The 23,818-nt window shown below is 32.6% G+C and overlaps 2 protein-coding genes and 1 pseudogene across 2 annotated transcripts; 1 reads left to right on the top strand and 2 right to left on the bottom strand.

Annotated features, from left to right (window-relative positions):
• Positions 1–2,429: 2,429 nt before the first annotated feature.
• LOC131066435 (dirigent protein 16-like) lies at positions 2,430–3,332 on the top strand. Its single transcript, XM_058001190.2, has one exon. The coding sequence runs from the start codon at positions 2,430–2,432 to the stop codon at positions 3,330–3,332; it is 903 nt and encodes a 300-aa protein (XP_057857173.2).
• An 8,138-nt stretch (positions 3,333–11,470) lies between these two features.
• Positions 11,471–12,380, bottom strand: LOC131860296 (L-type lectin-domain containing receptor kinase IX.1-like; annotated as a pseudogene).
• A 138-nt stretch (positions 12,381–12,518) lies between these two features.
• Positions 12,519–22,077, bottom strand: LOC131860295 (L-type lectin-domain containing receptor kinase V.9-like). The gene is made up of 2 exons (XM_059214688.1): positions 21,849–22,077; positions 12,519–13,045 (listed from the first exon to the last, which is right to left on the bottom strand). Exons 1-2 carry the CDS (start codon positions 22,075–22,077, stop codon positions 12,519–12,521), a joined length of 756 nt encoding a protein of 251 aa, XP_059070671.1.
• Between the last annotated feature and the right edge of the window lie 1,741 nt (positions 22,078–23,818).

Raw genomic sequence — 23,818 nt, 5'->3', positions numbered from 1 at the left:
TTCATCTTTAAAATGTTTTATTTCTTTGTTTTTTTGGTTTCATCCTTGATTCCATTGGTTGTTTTCATGCTCATAAATTTATTATCTCCAGGACCACTCTTCTCAATTCCCATGTCATCACTAATTGGAGATTTATTAGGTGTGAAAAATTCTTATTTTCCTCTTGTTGCAGGCCTCACCATAGTGAGACCAAAATAGTCTTCACAATAAATTACTCATTTTTTTTTTAAATTTTTGTTTTAGATACTTTTAGAGGTTTTCCCCATCAAAGTGCCTTATTATTCTCATGTAGTTACAACATATTTCCTATTAAGCTCATTTCTTATGTAAGTTATTTCATTACAAGTGACATTAGCTCATAATATCAAGATAATTGAAGAGTGAAAATAAAGAATCAAAACTCTCAAGAGGTCAAATTGTGAAGCACATTCTCTCTCAAATTGGAATTTTTTTCTTATTTATGAAAAATAAAACTTTGGTCTAAATTGAAGCTACTATAATCCAAATTTAATGTTATTTGGAGAATATTTGTAGGACTTATTATAAAATTGATGTTTCCATAATTTTTTTTTCTCTCAAGGCTACAAGTTAGCAAATTTCTTAGAAGTTTTTACAAAATGTGAGATCTAGGCCCTAGTAAGTTACATTAGCAGAAAAATTTCACAATATAATAATCAAATAAAACTCAGCTCCTCATATGTATACCCTATTTACGTCGTGGATGCCACTAAGGCCAACTTGGGTACCTAATTATACCACCTTGGCTGAATTTTATGCATAAAAACATTGCACAAGACATAAGTTAGCTACAATGTTCCAATAAAATTATTAACTTAAGGGAATAATGGTAACTTAGCCAACTTGTAGCCTTATGCAACATAGATGGTCAAAGGTTTTTCTTTTTAATCAAGTAGGAAAACTAGTGACAAGAACACTATTCTACATAAGACTACCACCGAAATATTTTTATATATTGTTGATCATTTATGAGTATGAAATGAAAGCTCTTGGAAGCACAACCATGAGACTAATATTAATTCATTTATTTAGAAACCACCTACACATTGAAACCCAATTATGGAAGATTGCGAAACAATTTAGAATTCCACATTAGATGTCCCTTTAGGATATGAACTTGGGTCTCCACAATGAGAAATCAATACTCTAACCATTTAAGCTCCACCTCTTAGAAAATATTACCAAACTATTACAAGATGCCAACATTTTAAATGTCATTGACTATATCTTATTATAAAATTACATTGAAAATTCTTACAAAATCACCCTGCCTAATTTTGGTATAAATATGTTGGTAATGTAGCTTTTGCCATAATTTTATAACTATAGCAACATCTAGTAGTAAGCCCATTTGTTATATATTAGCTTTCTAACGTTTAGTATAAATTCATTGGTAATGTAGCTTTTTCTATATATTAAATTATCTTCTTTCCATTAGCTTTCTTAAAAACATTGTAAGATTGTTGTTCCATCCAATATTTTCAAAGAACTTATGTTCTTTTAAAATGTGATATTATCTAATGTGGTTCTTACAATTTTTTTTTTAATCACATTTATATTATGATAATTATAATCAAAATAAAAAATTTGTGTGCTTGTGTGTACATGTGTGCTAATGATGGTGCATCAAGATTAAAATACTCATTATTTAAAAATATTTATCATAAATATACGATTTAAGTAAATAATTTAATATATAATTCTGTTAAGTTTTGATATAATCAAAAGAAAGTAAGAATTTAATATTAAAAAAAAAACCATACTGAAATTTTAAATAACTTTAAATTTTCATTAAAAATCTTCTAAACAGATTCAATTGATAGATTAATAATAAAACATCCCAAATTCGCACAAAAATATCTTATGTGTATATCGCAACTAATCCATGAAGTAAGATAATATCAAAATTAAACTAAATTTACTCCCGAATTAGAAGGATGAGCCTACCCCTAACAACCTAAAATGGGTAAAATATCATTTAAAGATGAACGATTTTCAGAGGCTAAGAGTCGTCAACTCAAAATAATTTGCATGCAAAAGGTCACGATCATTATTATTCCTATCATATAATACTTGGGCCGTGGTATGAGCTGATGGGAGGAATCAATATGTAGAGGATAAAATGGGAAATTAGGTTTGCAGCGATCAGGTGAAGGGAAGATAATGTGTCAGGCAACCAAAACCATATTAAAAAAAATGATGTCACCCTGCAAATAAAAACTAACCCTCTACGTGGACCAGTGGAGCGATGATGAAAGCTGAGGCGGGAATTTCCATTGTCTATTGGAAAGCAGGTAAACTAATATCTAAGTAATTGGATGGTGGACCTATGGCACCTGTACATATACAGACTCTATGTACGCATTCATATCCATCAATTTGGAGAAAGAAATCTTAATTTGGAGAAGAGAATGGCAGCGAGGACTAAAGAGCTTCTTTTTCTGATGCTTCTCTTTGTGTGGGGTAGCTATGTGAGTGCAAATAGAAAATTATTGACAGATAGCCCAAAAGAAGAAGAGGAAGGGTCTTCAAGTCCAAAGACCATTACCTTCTTCATGCATCATATAACGGAAGGACCCAACCCCACTGCCAAGCCTGGACTTGGACTTGGAGGACTTCAAGGCACTGGCAATGCAATCTCTGGCCTGCCAAACCAGCTTGGAAATAACATCAACTTCAATGGCATTGGGAATCAGAATGGGAATGGGAATGGTCCTCTCCCATTAACCATTCCAAGTGGAGCCATCAACAATTCTCCATTCTTTGGCCAACTGCCCATCTCTTCCACCACTGGCCTCGGCCTCATCCCTAACAGTGGAGTCCAGGGCATAGGTTCACTCATTCCTGGCCTTGGCTTTAATGCACCTGGTTCGGGCCTTCAGAACTCTTTTCCCAACACAAATATAATTAATGGTGGTCTAAATCCCCAGAATCTTGTTGGAGGGGCCTCGGGTATCCCGCTAACTAATGTGATTGTGATTGAGGACACCCTAACAGAAGGGCCTGATCTCCACTCCTCTGCTGTGCTTGGAAAGGGAGAGGGATATTATTTTCACTTGCCCAGCCCTGCTGAAGACGAAGATCCTGAGACACTGTTGCTCGCCTTCACTACCAGATTTGAAGGTTCTGAATACAAAGGTAGCAGCATTGAATTCTTAGGCAAAGACAACATTGCATTACCACAAAGGGAGATCACAGTGGTGGGAGGCAGTGGTGTGTTCCACAATGCTCAAGGCCATGCTCTCATGGAGACTGTTTCTCACACAGTCGATGAGACAGTGGTCAAGCTCACCGCTACTCTTACCTACGAATGAAGTCATCCTCCACTAAGTTAATTCTCCTACTCCGTTCCTGCATGTTTCTTTCATATCATGCTTATCTTCTTCTATTTAATGGCTATGTTCATTGTCAATAGCAGTACGTCCTATGTGTGTTGTAAGTTTCACTCTACAAGACTCGACAAAAAAATATCTTCATTTGGTTGATGTGAGATGGATTTTGATCTCCCTTCTATTTGTGCTATGCTAATTTGCTAAATCATATGTTTCTAATCCAACCTAAAGAAAGTGTACATTCAAAATGATTTTCAAAAAATGCAATTGCTTTTCCCTTTTAGTTTTATGGAAAATGAGGTTTCCTCTGAGATAAGCTGATTAAATAAATGCACAAAATCAACATGGAGTTACAAAATATAGTTGAGAATGGCAAATTGATATTTGTTTTTTAAAAATTAATAAGAGGATGGTATTTAATTTAATAATTGAATATTTTTATTTAATAGATGACATTCTAGAATATATTTGATATCAAACATAAAGATAATGTGTTTCTTAAGTAAAATTGAAAAAGATTGAAGATAAGAAGCAAGAACATTATATAGATTTTTTACTTTTTATCCTACGAAATTGAAATGTATTTCAATTGATTAGTTAAGTGCTTTAGAATATTTGATTAGAAGATAAACATTTGATATATAGATCAAATGCATTGAATGTATTTAAATATTCATAACATAGTATCAAATTGTATTAAACATGTATTTAATAGCTTTAAAGTAAGTAAACTAGTTGACTAAATTTGAATCTTTAATACTTTAATTTTGAAATTTAGAAGTAACAAACTACTTGTTTAAAAGTGGTATAACAAACAAATTCAAGTGATCTAAATGATTAAATAAAAGTAGATAGATATAAAAATATAATAACTAGATAGACAAATGTAATGGATAGATAAATAAAACTTTCTCTCTCTCTATATTATTAGAATACAAAAGTGGAAACTTATGGAGATTTAAGGCATGATGATCTAAATTTTGGAATAAAATTTCTGTAGGTATGATGATTTTTTTCCTATCAATTATGCCTTGAAGGAGTAAGGACATCATCATATATATGGTAAATGTGTGATGGATATGAATTGTATCAAAATAAATTTACTTTTCCTTAGGTATGATTGGAATCATGAGTCACAAAAATAGGAAATGGGAAATGTAGTTGGTGGTGTATTTTCTAATATGTTATCTACGTTGTATTTTTTAACTATTCTTAGAGATTGGAGTATTCCCAACATGGTATGTATTATACTAATGAGATATGTTCAATTGACACTTTAGATGGAATTATAAAGGTTGTTAAGTATACATGCTAGTGGACAATTTCACAGTATATTATCTTTTATCAAAATAAGTAATCACATTGATCAAGGACCAATTTTAGCATCCTTCCATCCATTGGAAACAATGGACACCTTGTCCCTTTTCATGAATCTCTAATGGGATTTAGTGGATCTTCTACAAGTTTCACCTCCTTTGTCAACAATTGTTAGATATATTTTCATAATTTGGGCCCTTGTACAGTTTTGGAGCATGATTAGTTTTTATTACCATTTCTTACCAATATGTCGAGAAAACAATATCTTAGAATTCATTGTGAAATTCCATTTCTAATGGTCCCTTTATTTTCTTGTGTTAAGAAAGATCTTTTTTGAGGAAATGCCAAAAATAGGTGGTAGTTTACCACAAATTTAGGAATAAATGGAGAAGGTGGGGAAGAGAGGGAATTCATTGTGAAATTCCATTTCCAATGTTCCCTTTGTTATCATTTTAAGAAAGCTCTTTTCAAGGGAAGGCCAAAAATGGGTGGTTGTTTAGAACAATTTCAAGAATAGATGGGGAAGGTTAGGGTGGAATTTTTGAGATTCATTCTATGCCAAAAGATGGTTTATTTTATGACCTATTCCTTCATATACTTTTTCTCTCTCTTTAATATATTCTATCACTTGAGATGGTGGCATAATATATTTACCAAAAATTCTTCCAACTATGAAAATCAGGAAAACATTTATGTAGAATATGCGAGGAGTAGTGGGAATACACAATGAGCTCTTATATTTTAGAAGATCCCATAAAAAGTCCATAATTAGTTGATAAATCAAGATGCTTTGAAAAATAATGGAGCATTTTCATTGAAGGTGTATCGAAGAAGCTATATGCACACACACTAAAGAGATAAATCAACATAAAAAATGAATTACTAGGGATCTCACAAGCAATGAGATGACCAAAATCTAAAACAAAGCCAAAGGCTAGCAAAGGATCAAAGCGTTAAAGAGGAGGACACACAGAACACAACCCTTAATAGAATCTTAATTCTGTAGAGGGTTTTCCAAAGGACCTTGAAACCTTAAACCATATACACTTTGAATAGAGGAGAAAAAAGTCAAAGAATGGGTTAACCAATGAAACCAATAAACAAAGACACCTTCAACTATAAATAACACAATAAAGGAATGAGAGAACAAGGAACCCTTGAACAATATGGGGAAACCAACTTCTACATTAGCTAAAATAGAGAGGAAATGACAAATGACCCACACATTTTGAAATGCCCCTCAAAATCTTATACTGGTAGAACCACCTAGAACTTAGACTAGAAGAAAAATGAAATATACTTCTATTGTTATATTATCTTTTTAAATAACTTAGAAATATATTTAAACATAATATATTGCTAAACTTGGAATTGATTAATTTAAAATTATAAATTTTTCATAATTTTTTATGTAGGTATTAAAGTTTTTCTAATTTTGAGTTTATAAGATTTTTGCTTATGAAGATGGGAAAGCTAATTTTTAAACTTGTGAGAATATTTCAAATGGAATCACTCTCATGAATGAACAAAATTGATTTTGGATAGAGTATGGAAAGGCTTATATGAATAGAAAGTATTGACTATCCAATTAGATAGGAACACGATGAGCCAATTAGTATGTCCTTTAAAAAATATAATAAAATCATATTAACCGTAAGACTAGAAGTCAAGTTTTCTTTCTGAGAAAAGAGATTTATAAAATAGATAATATCCACCAAATAAAAATTAAAGATAACTCTATAATAATTGTTAATGCTATTTAAAATAGTAAATCATGCATCAACATCCTTTTGTTGATACAATCAACAATAATGCTGACACTTTGAATAAACTTAAATTAAAAATAGAAATATCATCCGAAGCCACCACCACCAAAATTAAATGAAATCATTTCTAGAAGGGAAAGGACCTTTGGGAGCCTCATCCGTTCAGTTTAATAGAATAGAATTGTGGCCCAAACAAATTCTAGGAACCCCAATCAAGGTGATATTTGATAGAATATTCCTGCTAATGGGGATTAAGAATTTGTCAAGATCAACTTGAATATGATTGTTCCCTTGTCTCCTTTTTGACCTTGTAAATTGTAATCCTTTAAGATCAACATCTAGTAAACTAAAATTAGAAATGAATTTTGAGAGATCCTCCATGTTGTCAAAAAAATGCACCTCCAAGCTTCCTAATTTCTTTGAAGGAGAAAGGGGAGAATTAAAATCTCTTCCAAGTATCCTTTTCTCCAATATTTTTTCGATCATTAAATTCATTGAGGGATCTAGAAGTTGTGTCTAGTAGGCTTTGCATTAGGAGCATAGATTCTAACAAGATTTAAGATGGTAGAGGTTTTGAGATCCCCAAAGGTAACAACCAAACTCTTCCTACATTTGTAAATTTCAACCCCTTTAACTCTTGAGGGGTTCCAAAAAGTAGCTATTCGTCTTTAAGCCTCATCAATTGGACTACCAAAGTCAACACCTAGCCAAATATTCTTAACAAAATGAGCAAACAAAGAGTCTATCATCTTAGTTTCCTAAATGAGGATAATATCTATTTTCTGTTCTATTATACAATTCCTTATGAGGATAATATCTATTTTCTATTCCATTAATCAATTACTTATGAGGATAATATCTACTATTTTTTCAAAAGATTCAATTATGGGAACTTAAATCACTTCTTGGAATCCACAACTCCAATTACCCTTGCACAATATTGACCTAAGGTATTTATTTTTGCCTATCCCACTTTTTAATGATTATGTAATGGTACAAGCCTATCACACTTTTAATTAATCGTAACTAATCAAAAATTAATTTAATATAATATAAAAACACCTTTTCCAAACCGCGCATGCTTCTGTTTAATTTCCTAGTTGATTTCCCCTAGGACTGATTAACTGCATTTTCATACAAAAGACATATAGATGCTTAAAACCAAAGCTCAAAACAATTATGTGATAATATTTTGTTTGTTACACACTTGTGGTACTTAACTCGACGCACCCAAAAAGCTAACCTTATGACCAGACAACATAAGCATGCCTTTCCAATTCTGTCACTGCATAAAGCCCATCATATAGCATAAGTTTGCAGTGAGCCTCATCTCTGACTATCTCCATCTATGTATTCTCATCAATAGGATCTTTCCATTTCCTTTCCCATCCAACAATCTTTATGTCATTGGGCTTTTACAATTTACTGTACCAATGTATTTTAAGTCTGTCTCCTGATTTTGCAACATAAGCATGCCTCTTAAAAATGTCAGTGTATCTCCAGTGGTTTCTGAATATGGAGAAGAAGATATACAAGCTTTTCCTATCCTTGAAGACATTGAGTTTAACAAATATGGCAAAGCCATTAAAAACCATGTCGTAAAGCCTATACAATCGACCTCAATTCAAATCCGGCAAAATAATCATAAGATTGAATAAATTTGAAATCTTTTGATAATTGTTTGTTTGAAACAATATAGGAAGCTCGTCCTCATCGTCACCCATTACTTAAGTTGTTGAAAGCAACATAGTTCAAGAATGTAGGGACTACAAGATTTTTACCTTTGTTACAATAGTAATGCAAGGACAATGCTAAGATATATGGGATTTTGTATAGTTGCCAGATCTTTTCTTTAAGATTAGTAAGAAACGATAACCTTTCTCTTAAAATAATTACCAAGATTTTTTATGTACTTAAAAATGGATTATATTTTGTTTGTTAGTAGATAAATTTTTGTATGTATTCTAAATCTTTCAATTGAGGATCATATTTGTGTAGTGTAATGATAGTAAATGCATTAGCTTATTGATGCAGAAGGTGGTGGGGGTTTCACAAGGATTCAAACTTTTATAGTTATGTGGAAAATACACACTCAAAAAGTGAGATCTTACCAAAATCCACACTCCAATCACTTCTTTGACCAATTGATGATTGATTCACCTTTTCATTGGCATAATAAAACTACAGCAATCATAAAAATACCACCTCCAATGGACGGATCTCCTGCTGCTACTCCTTAGCCACCAACTTCCTCATAAAATCTTGCAACTTCTCATGGTGATCACCTACAAACCATTCATTTTATGCATGTATTCATGTAAAAACTATTGATACATGTTAGAAACAGATCATTCCATGAGTATTAGGCCTGAAACACTCATGGAATGATGATTTTCATGTTAATCCTATCAAAACTTGAAAGAAAACCTCACAAATTGTTAGGGCAGTCAGCAAATTAATGGAGTTTGATACAAAACCCTCGACCAAGAATTCAATAAAGGAAACTAATATGTAAATATGTCCTTCAATGAATCACAATGACATTTTCAATCAAAGAATGAACAAAATGATACCAAAAACTCCTTAAAATTGCTTGAAAATATGAATTTTATTGCCTTTTTGCTGCTCCAGTCTATACACAAGTTCCCATGTCTGTGCAAGGCATTGAAAAAGGTTTATATAGCCTTATAATAACTTCCCCAACCATTTCCAGTTGGTTTTGAGGATTAGTTTGGGTTAAAACTCCCTAAAAACTAATTCCCACCATTTTACTAACAAGCCATTGCATTTTGAATTTCAAATATTACATTATTCATCTTAGCAATAAATTGACACTCCTAATTGACATTTTTGGACCTTTCAGGCCTTATTACATTTATTCAAAACATAAAAACTCATCTAACCCTATTACATTCAAATTTTGGGTCCTTTAGGACAAATTTGCAACTTTGACAATTTTATCCAACTTGATACATTTTGAATTGCCAAAAGCCATAATAGGCTTTAATATGGAATAATTGATCTTGTTCATCATCCTCTCATCTCCTAATGTCTTCATTATCTTCATTGGCTTCATTTGGTTTGTTGATCTCTTAGGTGCTGCTGCACCACTTATCATGGTAGGTGTGCTAGAAAGGGTATATCAAGAAAAACCACTAGAAGATAAGTGGGATCTTTAATTTAGGATACAGATTTTTAGGGATCCCTAATTTAAGGGTAATGATTTTCTAGGTCATTGATTTCTAAGAATGGCTTTCATAAATGTTTAACTATTTTCTGGTACTATCTGTTGGTCATTTGAAGGAAGATTATTTTTCTTATAATTTTGATAAGGTATTTATTAAATTGTAATTTTTCGATTTGATTGCATGAATTTTATTTATTAGAAATTTAGATTGTACTTCATAATTCATCCTTAGAATAGTAGAACTATTGTAGATTTCTATTATGAAGGTATCATATGTGAGTAAAATTATTTCAATTCAAACAAAATATTTCAAAATAAGCATTGCAAAATCTTGAGTTGGGGGAGTTTTTGATTGAATTAAAATTTATTAAAAGAGCATTGTGCCTTTCACAAGATGAAATTCATATAATCATAAGGAAACTATCCTTACCTATTGTTTGGAATAAGTTTGGTTATCATATGTCTTGCTATTGTTAATAACAATAACAAATTATGCTGGTGAAATGAGGCTTATATCAGTTAATAGATATACACTATTATGAATGTAAAATTTCTCCCAACTTGGGTGGGTGACATATAGGAATACCACTAAACGAACGCTGATATTAGAATATTAAGAACACACCATGATTCATGTGTTTTCCTTGTCTTAATTTAAGAATTCAACTAATTGTACATAGCCTTTTTTCTTAACTTTAATATCTAGATGCATATTAAGAATTGAATATTTAGGTATTTTCAAACCCGTAACATTTCTCCTCATAACATATGATATCTCTTTCTTAAAATCAGCTAATAAATTGATATGTACCCAACGTCATTTTCTGTTGCTTCTATTAATTTTTAGATTATATAATGAAAAATCATTATCTTAAAACATATCAATTCCAATTGGAGTATCTTTATATCAAGTTAATCTTATTCCTAGTCCACAACCAAGAATAAAATTGGCTATTAGATGAAGAATAACATTCTTGTAGAGTGTATTGAATATAATCGAGTTTGGAATTAGAATTATTCTTAGCTTTCCCCCAAAAAAGTTGAAATTTGATTTGATTTTATAAATATAATTATAAAGACGATGAGATGAATGTTATGTCTAAAGATTAAAGGGAATAATTAAACTTATGATGTAGGAACACCTTTGATTGTTGTAGTTTTATTGAAAGTCTTATGTTGCTTTGATGGTCCAAATTTGTTGCTAATTATTCAAAGCAATCCAATTGTTTCAAACTAATGAAGATATCCAGCAAAAAAGTTGTACCAAATTATTTTATACATTGATAAATCTATATATATCTATACTTTAATATATCTCATTATGTAACTTAAAATTTAAAATTAAGGATTTCTAAGGTGTTTCAATGCATTGAATTGTGACTTTAGAAAAGGACTTGCCAATAGAAAGACACTCTTATGTAATATTTATTGATCCAAACTAGATGCCACTTGTTCAAAAGAAACTAACTGTATTAAAAATAATGTACAATGTTACATGTGTATAGATGTATACTTTTGTATACTTCATCATGCAATATTGAATTTATTTATATTTTTCCTCCAATTTCTTATGGGCATATCCCTTGCAGCTTCTACTTATAATAGATACGAAGACCACAAATTGCATCCTTGGCAAATTGTGATGAGCATGATTATTAAATGGGATATAAATATTGTTTAGGTACTCTCAATTTTGGAGGTGCTCTCCGCAGTACAAAATGTTCCATCAGACGTGGATGATAAAGCAAAGACAGGACCATGAGAGGTAGTGTACACAGTTTCTGGATAAGTCGGAGGAAGAGGAGGGAGTGGAGCTTTCAATTTCAGGATATCGACCACCTATCTTGTGCTCAGTCTGGCTTTCGGATCCGGGTGAGAGCACAACAACCCACTAACAGCACCCTTTCCATCTCCTCACCGTTGAAATTTCTACCCAGCTTTGAATCTGCGGCTTCCAAAATCTTTCCCTTTCCATACAAGTCCCAAACCCATTCGACTAATCTCCAATGATGGTCATCCAGGGTCCAGTCGATAACCTTCCTCCCGCATGCAATTTCTAGACACACTGCTCCAAAGCTAAAGATGTCTGATTCTAAGCTTACCTTTTTGGTAACCACATATTCAAATGCAATATATCCAAATTTGCCTGCCACCACTGTTGTGTCAGAGACTGCACGCCCACCTTCCACCATTCTTGCCAGGCCAAAATCTCCTAGCTTTGCTGTGAATTCTCCATCCAACATCTCTGTTCATAACACTCTCATCCCATTCTTCATGGAGATACAAAAGGGCAGAGGCTATGTCAGATGTAATGCTATATCTTTTATCCCAATTCAAATCACCTTTCTTCTGCTCCCCAAATAAATATATGTTCAGACTTCCATTCGGTAGAAATTCGTAGACAAGAAGCAGGCGACCCTTCTCATGACACCATCCATGGAGCTGCACAAGGTTCCGGTGCCTTAGCTTAGATAATATATTCACTTCTGAGATATATTTCTGTTGCCCTTTTTTGGCGCCATGAGATATTCTTTTCACTGCCACAGTCTCTTTTGAAGCAGACAAGATGCCTTTGTAGACTTGTCCGAAGCCTCCTTTTCCAAGCGTTCGATCGTTGCTGAAGTTCTTCGTCGCAGCGCGGAGGACAGCGTAGGAGAACTTACGAGGGCCTTGAGCACAGTGTTTGTCTAGCTCTCTGCTTTTCAATTTGTTGGTGTTACCATGTCGCCGCCGGGCCAAGAGCAGTATCAAACCGACCATTGATGTCACACCCACTGCCACTCAAACTGTAACAAACAGCGGAATAGCATTTCTTCTCTTATTTGTCTGGTGCACTGGATTTTTTGGCTGTGCGTTGATTTCCCATGAATATTGATAAGAAAACTCCCAATTAAAGATCTAGTGAGACTCCATGAAATCTAACTCAGGAGAAGCAGAGAAGCCAATGGTGATGTTCTGAGGAAGAAACTGACTGAGGTCTATATCATACGACAAGATTGGTGTTGTGGGCTTTCCAAAAGAAACGGCAGGGTCGTCTGAAGACACAAGATATAGTTGAAGCTTCTTAGCTACGCCATCATAATCCACCCATGCGTCCCATGGGAGGCCATTATTGAGAAAACGCGGGCTCACAGATGTGTTCATCTTGGAAACAACGCTATTGACATCGATTCCCACATGGTTGTCGTCCATATCGAAGGGAAAATTCTGGAACGTATCAAACTCCACAGCGACAATTTGATTGGAGATATTTTCGTCATATGTCTGATTAAAGAGACCAAGCGATTGACAACTGGGATCTACAGTCGGCTCCCAGTCAAAAGGAGCCATGAAAAAGGTCAGTCCACCCCCGGACGGTCTGCCATTTATGTCAGAGATAATGAAGTGAAAGTGGGAAGTGAAATTGGCGAGAGCGTGAGAAGAGCCTGAGTTAATTCATAAGGGAATCCATTCGTTATAAGTTACCCACCCGCATTCTGTGCTTGCAGTAAAATAAATGGATGTGATGCTCCGTAATGAGACAGTGTTTAGCGTTTCCATACAGCACCATTTCAATCTGATTGTCATATTGCTGATATTAGAAGTATCATTTAATTATGTATCTAGAAATATTCACTCCAGAGAGGGTGAGCATCTGCTCGCAATTGGAGAGTGCCAGAGAATAAGAAAAAGAAGAAGAAGAATGAAAAGAAATTTGCCATATTGTGATATGCAATGCTTAGAAGATGCCCTCTTATTGCAATAAATGTGTCGCAGGCCGGTAATGTTTTCCCTTGCCGTTATTTCCTATGGAGAACATGAAATCCCACAATATCTAAATTTCCTATTATTTAGTTGTCTGTTTACCGGTCTTTCCGAAGTTTCACGTCCATTTTCATCTTATTGAGCTATTTTTAATGTTTTTCATTCTTTTCTACGTTGGCTTTGAGGTGGCCGAACATACATGCCCTTGAATTTTTAATTTCATTTTGTTGGTTTCAATATGATTTTTTTACCGACATATTTTTTTCATCTATTTGTTCAATCTGATTGTCATATATTGCGCTGATATTAGAAGTATCATTTAATTACATCTAGAAATATTCAATATAATATAATATTATAGACGGTAGAAATTTAGTATTTTTTTTATTTGTCTAATATTACATTTAAGAATTTTTTTATAAGAAAAAATAATATTGTAATTAATAATCTTTTTCAATTTCATATTTCTTAATATTTAAGGAAAAACAATTATTAGAAAAGTAAGAATAAAAAGGTTATTTTTTTCTTTCTTTAGACTATCTTTTTAATTAGAAATCATTCTAAGTGTAATTGGCTATTGTACTTTTCTAAGGTAATTGATGTGTTTTGTGGAGTATTCAACATGAATTGGATTACATTTGTCTTTTTAAATTAGATTTTGAATAATTCCAAACAATTATGTACTTTATCAAATCCGTTGCATGGTAACTTAGACCATTGATTTTCTTCAGATTTGTTTACTCTAATAAGAAATGTAGTTGTTGCTGCACATTGCCCTATTTTATTATAATAACATCATTTAGAACTTAGAAAATATGCATGTTTCTAATTGATATATATTTAACACATGCATAAACTCTCTTCTAATTAGTAAACAATATTTAACTTGTATTATCTAACTACTACTACATGGTATTGGAAGACACCTAAAGGCACTTGATTTCTTTACAAATTTAACTATAATTTATAAAGTTAGGTCATGATTGAACATAGATAGCATGAGATATTACTCTTATTGGTATAACTATCTAGCTCAAATTTATATAAAAATACATTACATATTTGGAGGGGAATTACCTCATCATTCACATAAAACCTATTGGAAGTATCGATAATTTCTTCTGCATGCAAGAAAGATCATGCACCGACCATGCAGTAGTATATGCATGAAAAGGATTAATATGCAAAGCCAACCAAGTTCCATCTCTAGTTACTCCGCAAGCATGCATGCTGCATTTAAACCGTCAACTTCTAAGTCCACCATGCAAGTGCTCTTTACAGCTCCAACAGTGAGCCTTTAATTCCACCATTCAACCTAGCAGTTAGCCAATCATTCAAACAATTTGTTATTTCCATCAGTCATGCAAAACTGACTGTTATATACAATATTTTTCATTCTAGAATTTTCTGAAATCCTCTATAAAAGAGGCAGATGTAATTTGATTTTTGCAAGCAATAAAAATATGTTTTGGGTGCTGCAACACAATATAACCTCTATGTGTAAATATTAATTTTTGTGTTTATTATTTTCTGTGATAATCTTTGTGTGATTGAAATTGTTAAATTTGTGAGTGTTTTTGCTCCATCCACCTCCCACAAGTGGTATTAGAGCGAGGTTGAACTAAGAGACTAAGGAGAACATTGCCATTCTTAGAAAGGATTGTATTTGATATCATTGTTAAGAGAAGAGTATAGCTGTTGAGAAAAAAAGAGGTAATTAGTGTGCAAGGTAACAAATGGTCAATCTTGGATTGTAATCAGTGTGCAATAAGGATGAGCTATGGATTTAAGGTTGTAGCTCTGCTCGAAATGAGAGAAAGAGTGGTACGAATTCATTAGAGAAATAATCAATGATAGAAGGCCGATTTGCATGAGTTGAAGGAGAATCAAAACATAGACTTCAAGATTTTTGGTGCATTCTTTCTTGATCTTGTTTGTTGCATGTGTTTATTTTGAGAGCACTCCTAAAGAATATTTTTGATGGCATCGTCAAAGAAGATCATTGAATGAAATTTGCAGTTTGGATGAAAGAAATAATTATAGTAAATTGAGATCAATTGATGTAAAGAAGCATGCAAGAATGTATCATGTGTATTAAGTGTTGATTGCAAAAATAAAAGGAAGCTATGTGTAGAAGACAAGGAGAAGCTTTAGTTGAAGAAAGTTGAAGAAAGGCAGATCTGAGCAAAGAGGAATAACTATCAATTATACAAGCAATAGCATCAGGTAAAGTTTCAACCATTTATGAATGGGCAAGATAGGAAAAAAGTAAAGAAATAAAATTTAAGTTTAATATGTGAGAAGGATCTATTGAAGGAAGAATTGTTGAAAGTCAAAAAGTATAATTTAGAATTGATAGAAACTACAAAGCAATTGAGAAAAGATATTTATGAGAAATTAAGTTAAAATGATATTAATATAAAAGAAAATAGAGAATTTAAGGAAAAAATAAAGTTGTTTGATGAAGTATAAAAGAAGAATGAAGATTTGGAAGAACTCTTACAATTGTTGAAAAAAAATAGAAAAGAATCTAATGTCAAAATCTTCGGTGTGTGATGCCGCATGTGATACAAGTGATTAGTATTCATTTGATATGGATGATGTAGCTAATTTTTTTTCAGTTGAGGATGGTAAATCTCCAAGTGTGATTTGTGATGACAAAGGTTGTTTTTAAGATAATGTTAGTTGGAAAATAATGGAGAAAATTGGTTATAAAGGAAGATGGTTGGGTAAAAATGAACAAGGAATGAAGGATCCAATTGAGCCAATAATGAGGCCCAAATATGAAGGTATAGGGTATATGATAGGTAATGATACAGGTGTTCTACGTTTAACCAAATCAACAGAAAGAATGTAGAGCATGCAAAGTGTGCAGTGTTCACATTGTAATATGAAAGGACATATGAAATACAAATGTTGGGATTTACATCCTTGTACCCTATGTGGGCTAAGAAATTATTGTGAAAAAATATGTTGGAATAGAGAATCAAATAATGGATTGTGGATCGAGTAATGGGACAAGTTGGCAAAATTTTTTAGGTATGATAGAGTAGGCATTTTGATGAACTCTTAACTGGTAGTGTTAAATCAATAAAACAATACATGTTTTGTCTAGTTGTTTATTTCTCATGTCGGTGGCCGACATAAGTAAGACATGTAATGTAAAAATGTATAGATTCATTGAACCTAGGAAATTGTTCCAAGGTTGTAGCCGACTAAGAGATGTTTATAAAAAGTGTGATGAGGTATCAAGTCCGTGTGTGTATGTAAGAGTGTGAGATCATTAGCAAAGGATGTGAATTTGATTGTGCAGTGATTAGTGAAGTTCTATATTGATGGGTAGTTAAAGTTTTAAGGATCTAAAGAAGATCTTATCAGACACATAGGTGTTACATGAAGATCATTTGACTGTTGTTTTCCTAAAAGTTTGTAGCAGTAAAATCCCCTAACAGGGTAGGTCCTAATAGGCCTTAATTTGTAAATCCCCTAGCAGGGTAGCTCTATATCAGAGTCTTAAATCCTCTCGTGGGGTTGATCCTAATAGATCAAATCTTCTAATGGGGATCATCATAGAAAATCCCTTAACTAGGTGACTCCTAATTGGGTCTGCTCCTAACAAGGCATATTTGTAAGACCTTAACCGGTCAAGTTTTCTATTCTACAAATAGTGAATCTTGTGGGTGTTAACTCCCACCGTAGTTCTTCCCTTTTGGGTTTCCCCGTATAAATCTCTTGTGTTATGTGAAATTTGTTTTATTGGGCATTAGCTTATGTGGTGATATTCCTCTTATGCTCGTTAAGTTTTAATTTGTTTTAGTTGGTGAATAGATTCATATTGTTTTTGCTTGCACTGATTCATACCCCCCTCTCAGTGCCTTATAAGTTTATCATATATATATATATATATATAGTTTGTAAATTTGTACAAATATTTAAAATAATCATTACAAGCATTATTTAAAAATATTTATCATAAAAATATTGTAGACACTAAAAAATGATCAACACCTTTATCTCCTATTTTTTTAACATATCATGCACATAGTGCCTCTTAGGTTTACTTAATTAATTAAACCCCCCTTTTACTAACAATTCTTCTAAGTCCTAAATAAATAAATTTCATAATTTATTTATTTGTCCCCTTTGTCCATTAATTAAATAAATTCATTGTATTTAATTAACTAATTCATAAATATGAGCAATAAATTAATAAATCATTTTTATTAATTCATCATATTTATCTTCCTCCAAATAAGTATAATTAATAAATTTTATTTATTCATTCATCTTTATTTCCTTATTTTCTTAATTTTTTATTCTTCTATTTTATCCTCTTATATGGAAATATTTAATATTTTTAATTATTAAATCTTTTCATAAAATCCTCCTAATTTCCAGATTTGGAAACTAATATTTTTCCTTGATTTTCAAAAATCAATCTTTTTGGCAATATCTCATTAATCTTAATTTTAAATTCAAAAATGAGGTATGCATCTTCAAAAATCTACTTTTTGTGAGAGGATATTTAATTTATTTTTAATTCTTCTATTTTATTTTTTTGAATGAAGGTATTTAATACTTTTTAATTATTAGAATTTTCTTGTTTCTTTTCAACTTGCTAATTTGATATTTATGAGAAGATAGTTAAATATTTTATTATTTATTTTCATAATATCTTCTCATCTTCTATCTTCATCCTTCCGTGAATGACAACTCTATTGTGCACTTAATCTTGTATGTTGATTATTTTTAGTCTCAGATCAATCTTGGCCATCCAGTCAATCCCCATTTTTTCTATAAATTGGACTCCTTTATTCTTCACTTTCAATCACACTTTGAGTATCCTTACATTGTCAGTTTTACCATCATTTTTCCATCAATTTTAAGTGTTTAATTTCCATACATCTATTGAATGTATTAGGATCTATTTCATAACATTTTAGCTTTGTGGTTGGCTAATTTAATTGCTTTGATGCTTTCCCCTATTTTCCTAGTTACAAATATAATTTAAACACATTTTAAATATAATTTTTAGATTTTGATATAACTGAAATATAAGAATTTAATAATACAAAAATAAATCATTCTAAATTCTAACTTGAAAATTTTGAAAAAATTTAATAAAATAGCTTTAACTAATATCTTAATAATAAATCATAAAAGTATCTTAAATTCAAATAGCAACTAATTGATGAAAAATATCAAAATTATACTAAAATTACACAAATTACTCCCAAACTGAGAAGATGACCTTGCCCCTAACTAATCTAGGCATAACATGATATAAAGATGAATGATTTTGAAAGCACAAACAAATATAAGGAATATTTAGATTGGTGAAAAAAATAGAAATGCAAGAGTCATAAAATAAAATAATTTGCATGGGAAATGTAAACAATTTACTACAGTTCCTATCAAGAAATACTTGGGTTGTTGTATGAGCTAGTGGGAATGGTAACAGTCCTCTCCCATTGACCATTCAAAGTGGAGCCATCAACAATTCTCCTTTCTTTGACCAAGTGACCATCTCTTCCACCAACGGAGGAGTGCAAGGCATAGGCTCACTCATTCCTAGCCTTGGAATTAATGCTCCTAGATTAGGCTTTCAAAAATCCTTTCCCAACACAAATATTATTAACGATGGGCTAAATCCTCAAAATCCTCTTGGAGTGGAATCAACTATTCCACCGAATAATGTAAATGGAGGAGTGTAGGACATATGCTCACTCATTCCTTCCCTTGGCATTAATGGTCCTAGCTTAGGCCTTTAGAAGGGTATGTGCAAGATCATGGTGGGCCAAAAAGGCCATTAAGTGGCAATGACAACCAGAAAAAAATCTAGGAAAATTGACATAAACTTTTGAATAAGTTACCAACATTATTTCAAAAATATCTAAGAATAAAATTTGTAGCAAATTGAATGTAGTTTCTAAGCTACTAGCTTTGTTTTTCAAGCAAATAAATCTATTTGACAAAAAAATGTATGTTTGACCACCCTAATCACAGTCGGATCTTAATAATTTTTAATAAAATTTTAGATTTAAGTAGAAGACTCGTGTCCAGATGTAAGATATTTATTTGTATTTTTCTTTAAAATAAATAATTAATTATGTTTTTTTACTGCAACTTTTTAAAAATATAAAATTCTTGTATGTCTCACAGCCATAACTTGGTCAAAACTTTATGAAATTCAATTTTTTAATTTTTTAATCCTATAGTATACGAAGCATAGAATGTGGTGCATTTTTTGGATTCAAAAAATGTGATATTGTTTGAAAGCTATGGATATTTTTCAATCAGCCATCAATAAGAACTTTAGTAAGAATATCGCCACTTTTGGCCCCTCATGATCCTGCACATACCTAGAACTCTTTTCCCAACACAAATATTATTAATGGTAGTCTAAATCCCATGAATCCTCTAGGAGGGACCTTGGGTATCCTGATGACTAATGTTATTGTGATTAAGGACAACCCAATAGAAGACAAAGATCCCCACTTATCTGTCATTCTTGGAAAAGGGGGGGGATATTATTATCACTTGCTTAGTCCTGTAGAAGATGAAGATCCCAAGATGCTATTGCTCGCTTTTACAACCAAATTTAAAGGGTTAAAATACAAAGAAAGTAGCATTGAATTCTGAGGCAAAGACAACATTGCATTACCAAAGAGGGAGGTCACAGTGGTGGGAGGCAGTGGGGTATTCCACAATGCCCAAGGTCATGCCCTCATAGAGACCATTTCCAACATAGTCAATGAGATAGTACTAAAGTTTACTGCCCCTCTTACCTACGAATAGATCCATCCACAATGTTTCTCCCTCCACTACATTTCTCTAATAATATTCCTCCATGTTTATTTCACTTTCTGCTTCTTCTATTTAATGGTTATGTTGATTATAAATAGTAGTACGATATGGTGTGTTGTAAGCTTTACTCTCCAAAACTCGATAAAAAATTATCTTCATTTGCTTGATGTGGGATGCATTTTGATCTTGCTTCTATTTTTTCTATGTTAAATTATATGTTTCTAATCCAATCTAGAGAAAGTATACTTTTAAAATGATTTCTAAAAATTCCTTTTAGTTTATAATGATATACCTTCCCTCGGAGCTGAGCCTATTGATAGAAATATAAACTTAATTTCTACTATATTCTAGATGTTTCTAGAATCCTCATTGTGATGTATAATTATTTTTATTATTATGTTGGCTAAGTTAGTTATCTCCAAAATCTTCTAAACTTATATTGTCCTCTATATAAGAGGCTAATGTAAATCATTTTTTAGTAAAGTAAAACAAAATAAAGTTTTTCCAATAAAAATTACTTTTTTGTGTGTTGTAGCATATTGGAGTTTCTTTTTCTTTGTACACCTCTACACATCTTCATGTGGTATGAAAGAAGATTTATTTGAATCATTTTTGCCAGTTGAAAAGAAGGAAGGATCGTTCAAGGATTATAAGTTGCTTCCTTTGGTAGATAGTTCAGTGATCATAGAGGGGTTTACAGATCTGTGGAAGCAAAGGATTGTTTTTGTAATAAATTCAAATCTTATTCAGAAAGAGAGTTGAGTTTTTCAGATTGTTTTTAAATTAATTATCTAAAATAATTTTCCAAAGAGGAGATTGCAAAATTTATTAGGCACAACCGCTATCAAAAGGAAGTTCATAGAGCACACACACTGTAAATCAAGGATAGTTATTGTTTGAAGATTGAATTCCAACAAAATTGTCATCGTAGGAGAAGATTGGAGGAGTGGATTGTGCCATCTAATAGGATTTCTCTTCCATATTGAAATGATTATGATCACTATTTGTGTTATGATAACTTGTATATTTTTAGGGCATATAATCATTAAATACTATGATTAAAGAATTGAATAGGTTATAAGGTTGATTTCTATCTATTATTTGATCTTGGTTTGATCGTGATTTGAAGATAGATTGGATTAATTTGAAAGTGGTACAAAATGTTGTTTGTGAATTCAAGGTAATTACAGAAGCACAACCATTATTATTGAGGATAGAGAAGTAAATAAGTGTATTATTTTTATCAGAGTATGACATATGGTAATTTTCAACCTCTATCCTAATACTTTTTATTATGAATTATGACAATTGTCCTTTTAGAATGAAGTTCACATTTGCTTTAATATGAGTTTTTGATTACGGAAAATTCAAGTTTTGAAGGGAGCCTAAAACCATTTACAAAGGAACCATAAAAGATAAAAGCATTAAGAAACTAAACTGGACACACAGTGAAAAACCCAGCAAAGTACTGGACAAAAGCCATCACAAAATTCCAACACTACTAGCAACAAGCAGCAAAAATAGAAAAAAGACAAATTACATTATGTTTTTTCAGGGCATTAGCCAATTTCTCGCTAATCCCTTGCATTTCTTTGATATTCTCCATGAGAATTGGGATTTCCTTTGACAAAGCCGAGGTAGCCTTTTTCAAGGTCGCTCTGGTCCTTTTAGTTGCACCTACAAGAGCACTATCCACATTCCCAGCCTCAGTAGCAGCCTCTTCACCATAAAAGTTCATAATAGACTTGGTAGGGCTAGCACCATCAAGGTATTTGCCTATTTCCTCCATGTTCCTGGTTGTAGAGTTGAGGATCTCTAGAATCAAAATCAAGAAGTTCTTCATGGCCGCCTTCCCTTCCTCCGGCTTCCTGATCTGAACTTCCAGCTTCTCCAACTTTTCGTCCATTTCCTTTTTCCATTTCTCTAGGTTGCTTTCACCTTTCTGTCCCTACTCTTCCTGATGTTTAGCCTTTTTTCCATTTTATTAATTCTTTCATAAACCCATCTATCGAAACCTAGATGAGCATCAGTTTAGTTCTTAAGCTTATCCAAGATAAGCATACTAGTATTCATCTCATCACCAGCTCTATCCTTTTCCATGCTCGTATCCTCCTTATCCTTGTTTAGCTCTATTTCCATTTCCTTGTCCTACTTTTTTTTCTAGTTATCCAGCTCCTCCATAGGCTGGTTGTTGAGATCACTAGGGCTCACACTATGGGTATGTTCCTCCTTATTACCCTCATCCTCTTCCTAGTTTTCTTTTTCATTACCACTGTCCATTCTGGATGTTTCCTTGACTGAGCTTTTCCGATCGGAATCTCCCTCTTCTCCTCCTTCCTCTTCCCCCACTTCCTCATCTTTCTAGCTTTCTACCCTGTCAGTATCACCAGTCTCCATATCACTACCTTCTTTTCCTGAATACTCAAGATCAACCTCCACATCCTTATGTTTAGGGCTCAAATCTATGTCCTCCACATTTTTCTCCGCAGAGCCTTTTTTAGCCTTTTTACTCTATTTTTTCTCTTCCTTGTTGGGCCTAGAATCCTCACTTTTCCTCTTGCCTTTTCCCGGGGACACCAACAACATTTTGTTTTCCTGAATCGCCAAAATCTTACAATGCTGATAAATGAGCAAAATAAGACCATAATGTAGCACAGGAGAAGAGGGGTTCTTACTATGCTTGTTCAATGAGCACGACATGGACCTGAAAAGGTAATAAGGAAGAGACACCCTTTTCTCATGCCTAAAGTGGTTCAAAAGCACAAAGTGATAGGTATGGACCCTAGTGAAGGGGCCCTCCATAGTGATATACTCCATAATGGCATTAAGCACAAAACCCCCAAATTTTTTAATGTTATACACTTCATAATACCCCCCAGACGCTTTGCCTAATTTATGTCTCTCCTTATCTTTGTGCAGAAAGAGCTTCACAACATTATTGGAGACTTTCAGGTCCCTAAAGAAATTGAGGCTAGTATGGGTCATACCTGTGACTGCAGAGATGAGGTCCGCGTCCAGCTTGAATTTGACACCATGGATTTTGAAAGTGCCATTTTTCCATTTTTCAATCACTCTAGTAACCGCCAAGTTAACTCTGCTTTTGTCATAATCCACCATTTTTTCCATGAACAGTGTCATAAAACCCTTCTCCAACTTCGTCCAGACCTTGGGCATCTCCCGCCATCTAGAAAGGTTATCGGGTTCCTCTCTTCTAAGGTCAGCTCTCAATCTTGAATTCGTTCTGCAATTTTTTTGCTTCAGCAAATTCGAACCGAGCTTCCAGATGACACTCGGACACTTGAAAATAAGTACCCACAAAGCATGCGAATTTTTAATATTCTTATTTAAAACTCTGCCCTTCTGACAAGCTATCATCTCCTTTTTTAAGTTTTGATGTTTAATCATCAATATAACCATGATTAAAATGCAATCTTTGTTTCCCCATAACTTTGTCCTTTCTAATGAGGTCTTTAATATTGAAATCAATATTATCTTCACCATTTAATATACTTTGTTTTTCGGATATAATGCCAAGATTAGCAAGACCGTCTATGATGACATTCTTTTCCCTAAAGGCATGATCAATAATAACATATTTAAAACTAGTAATAATTTCTCTGGCCTTAAAAATGATATTTTCGATAGAC

The sequence above is a fragment of the Cryptomeria japonica genome, chromosome 11 (assembly GCF_030272615.1).
Source record: "Cryptomeria japonica chromosome 11, Sugi_1.0, whole genome shotgun sequence".
NCBI classification, from domain to species: Eukaryota; Viridiplantae; Streptophyta; class Pinopsida; order Cupressales; family Cupressaceae; genus Cryptomeria; species Cryptomeria japonica.
The sequence above is the reverse complement of the archived record's forward strand: the minus strand, read 5'-3'. Positions and strand labels throughout refer to the sequence as shown.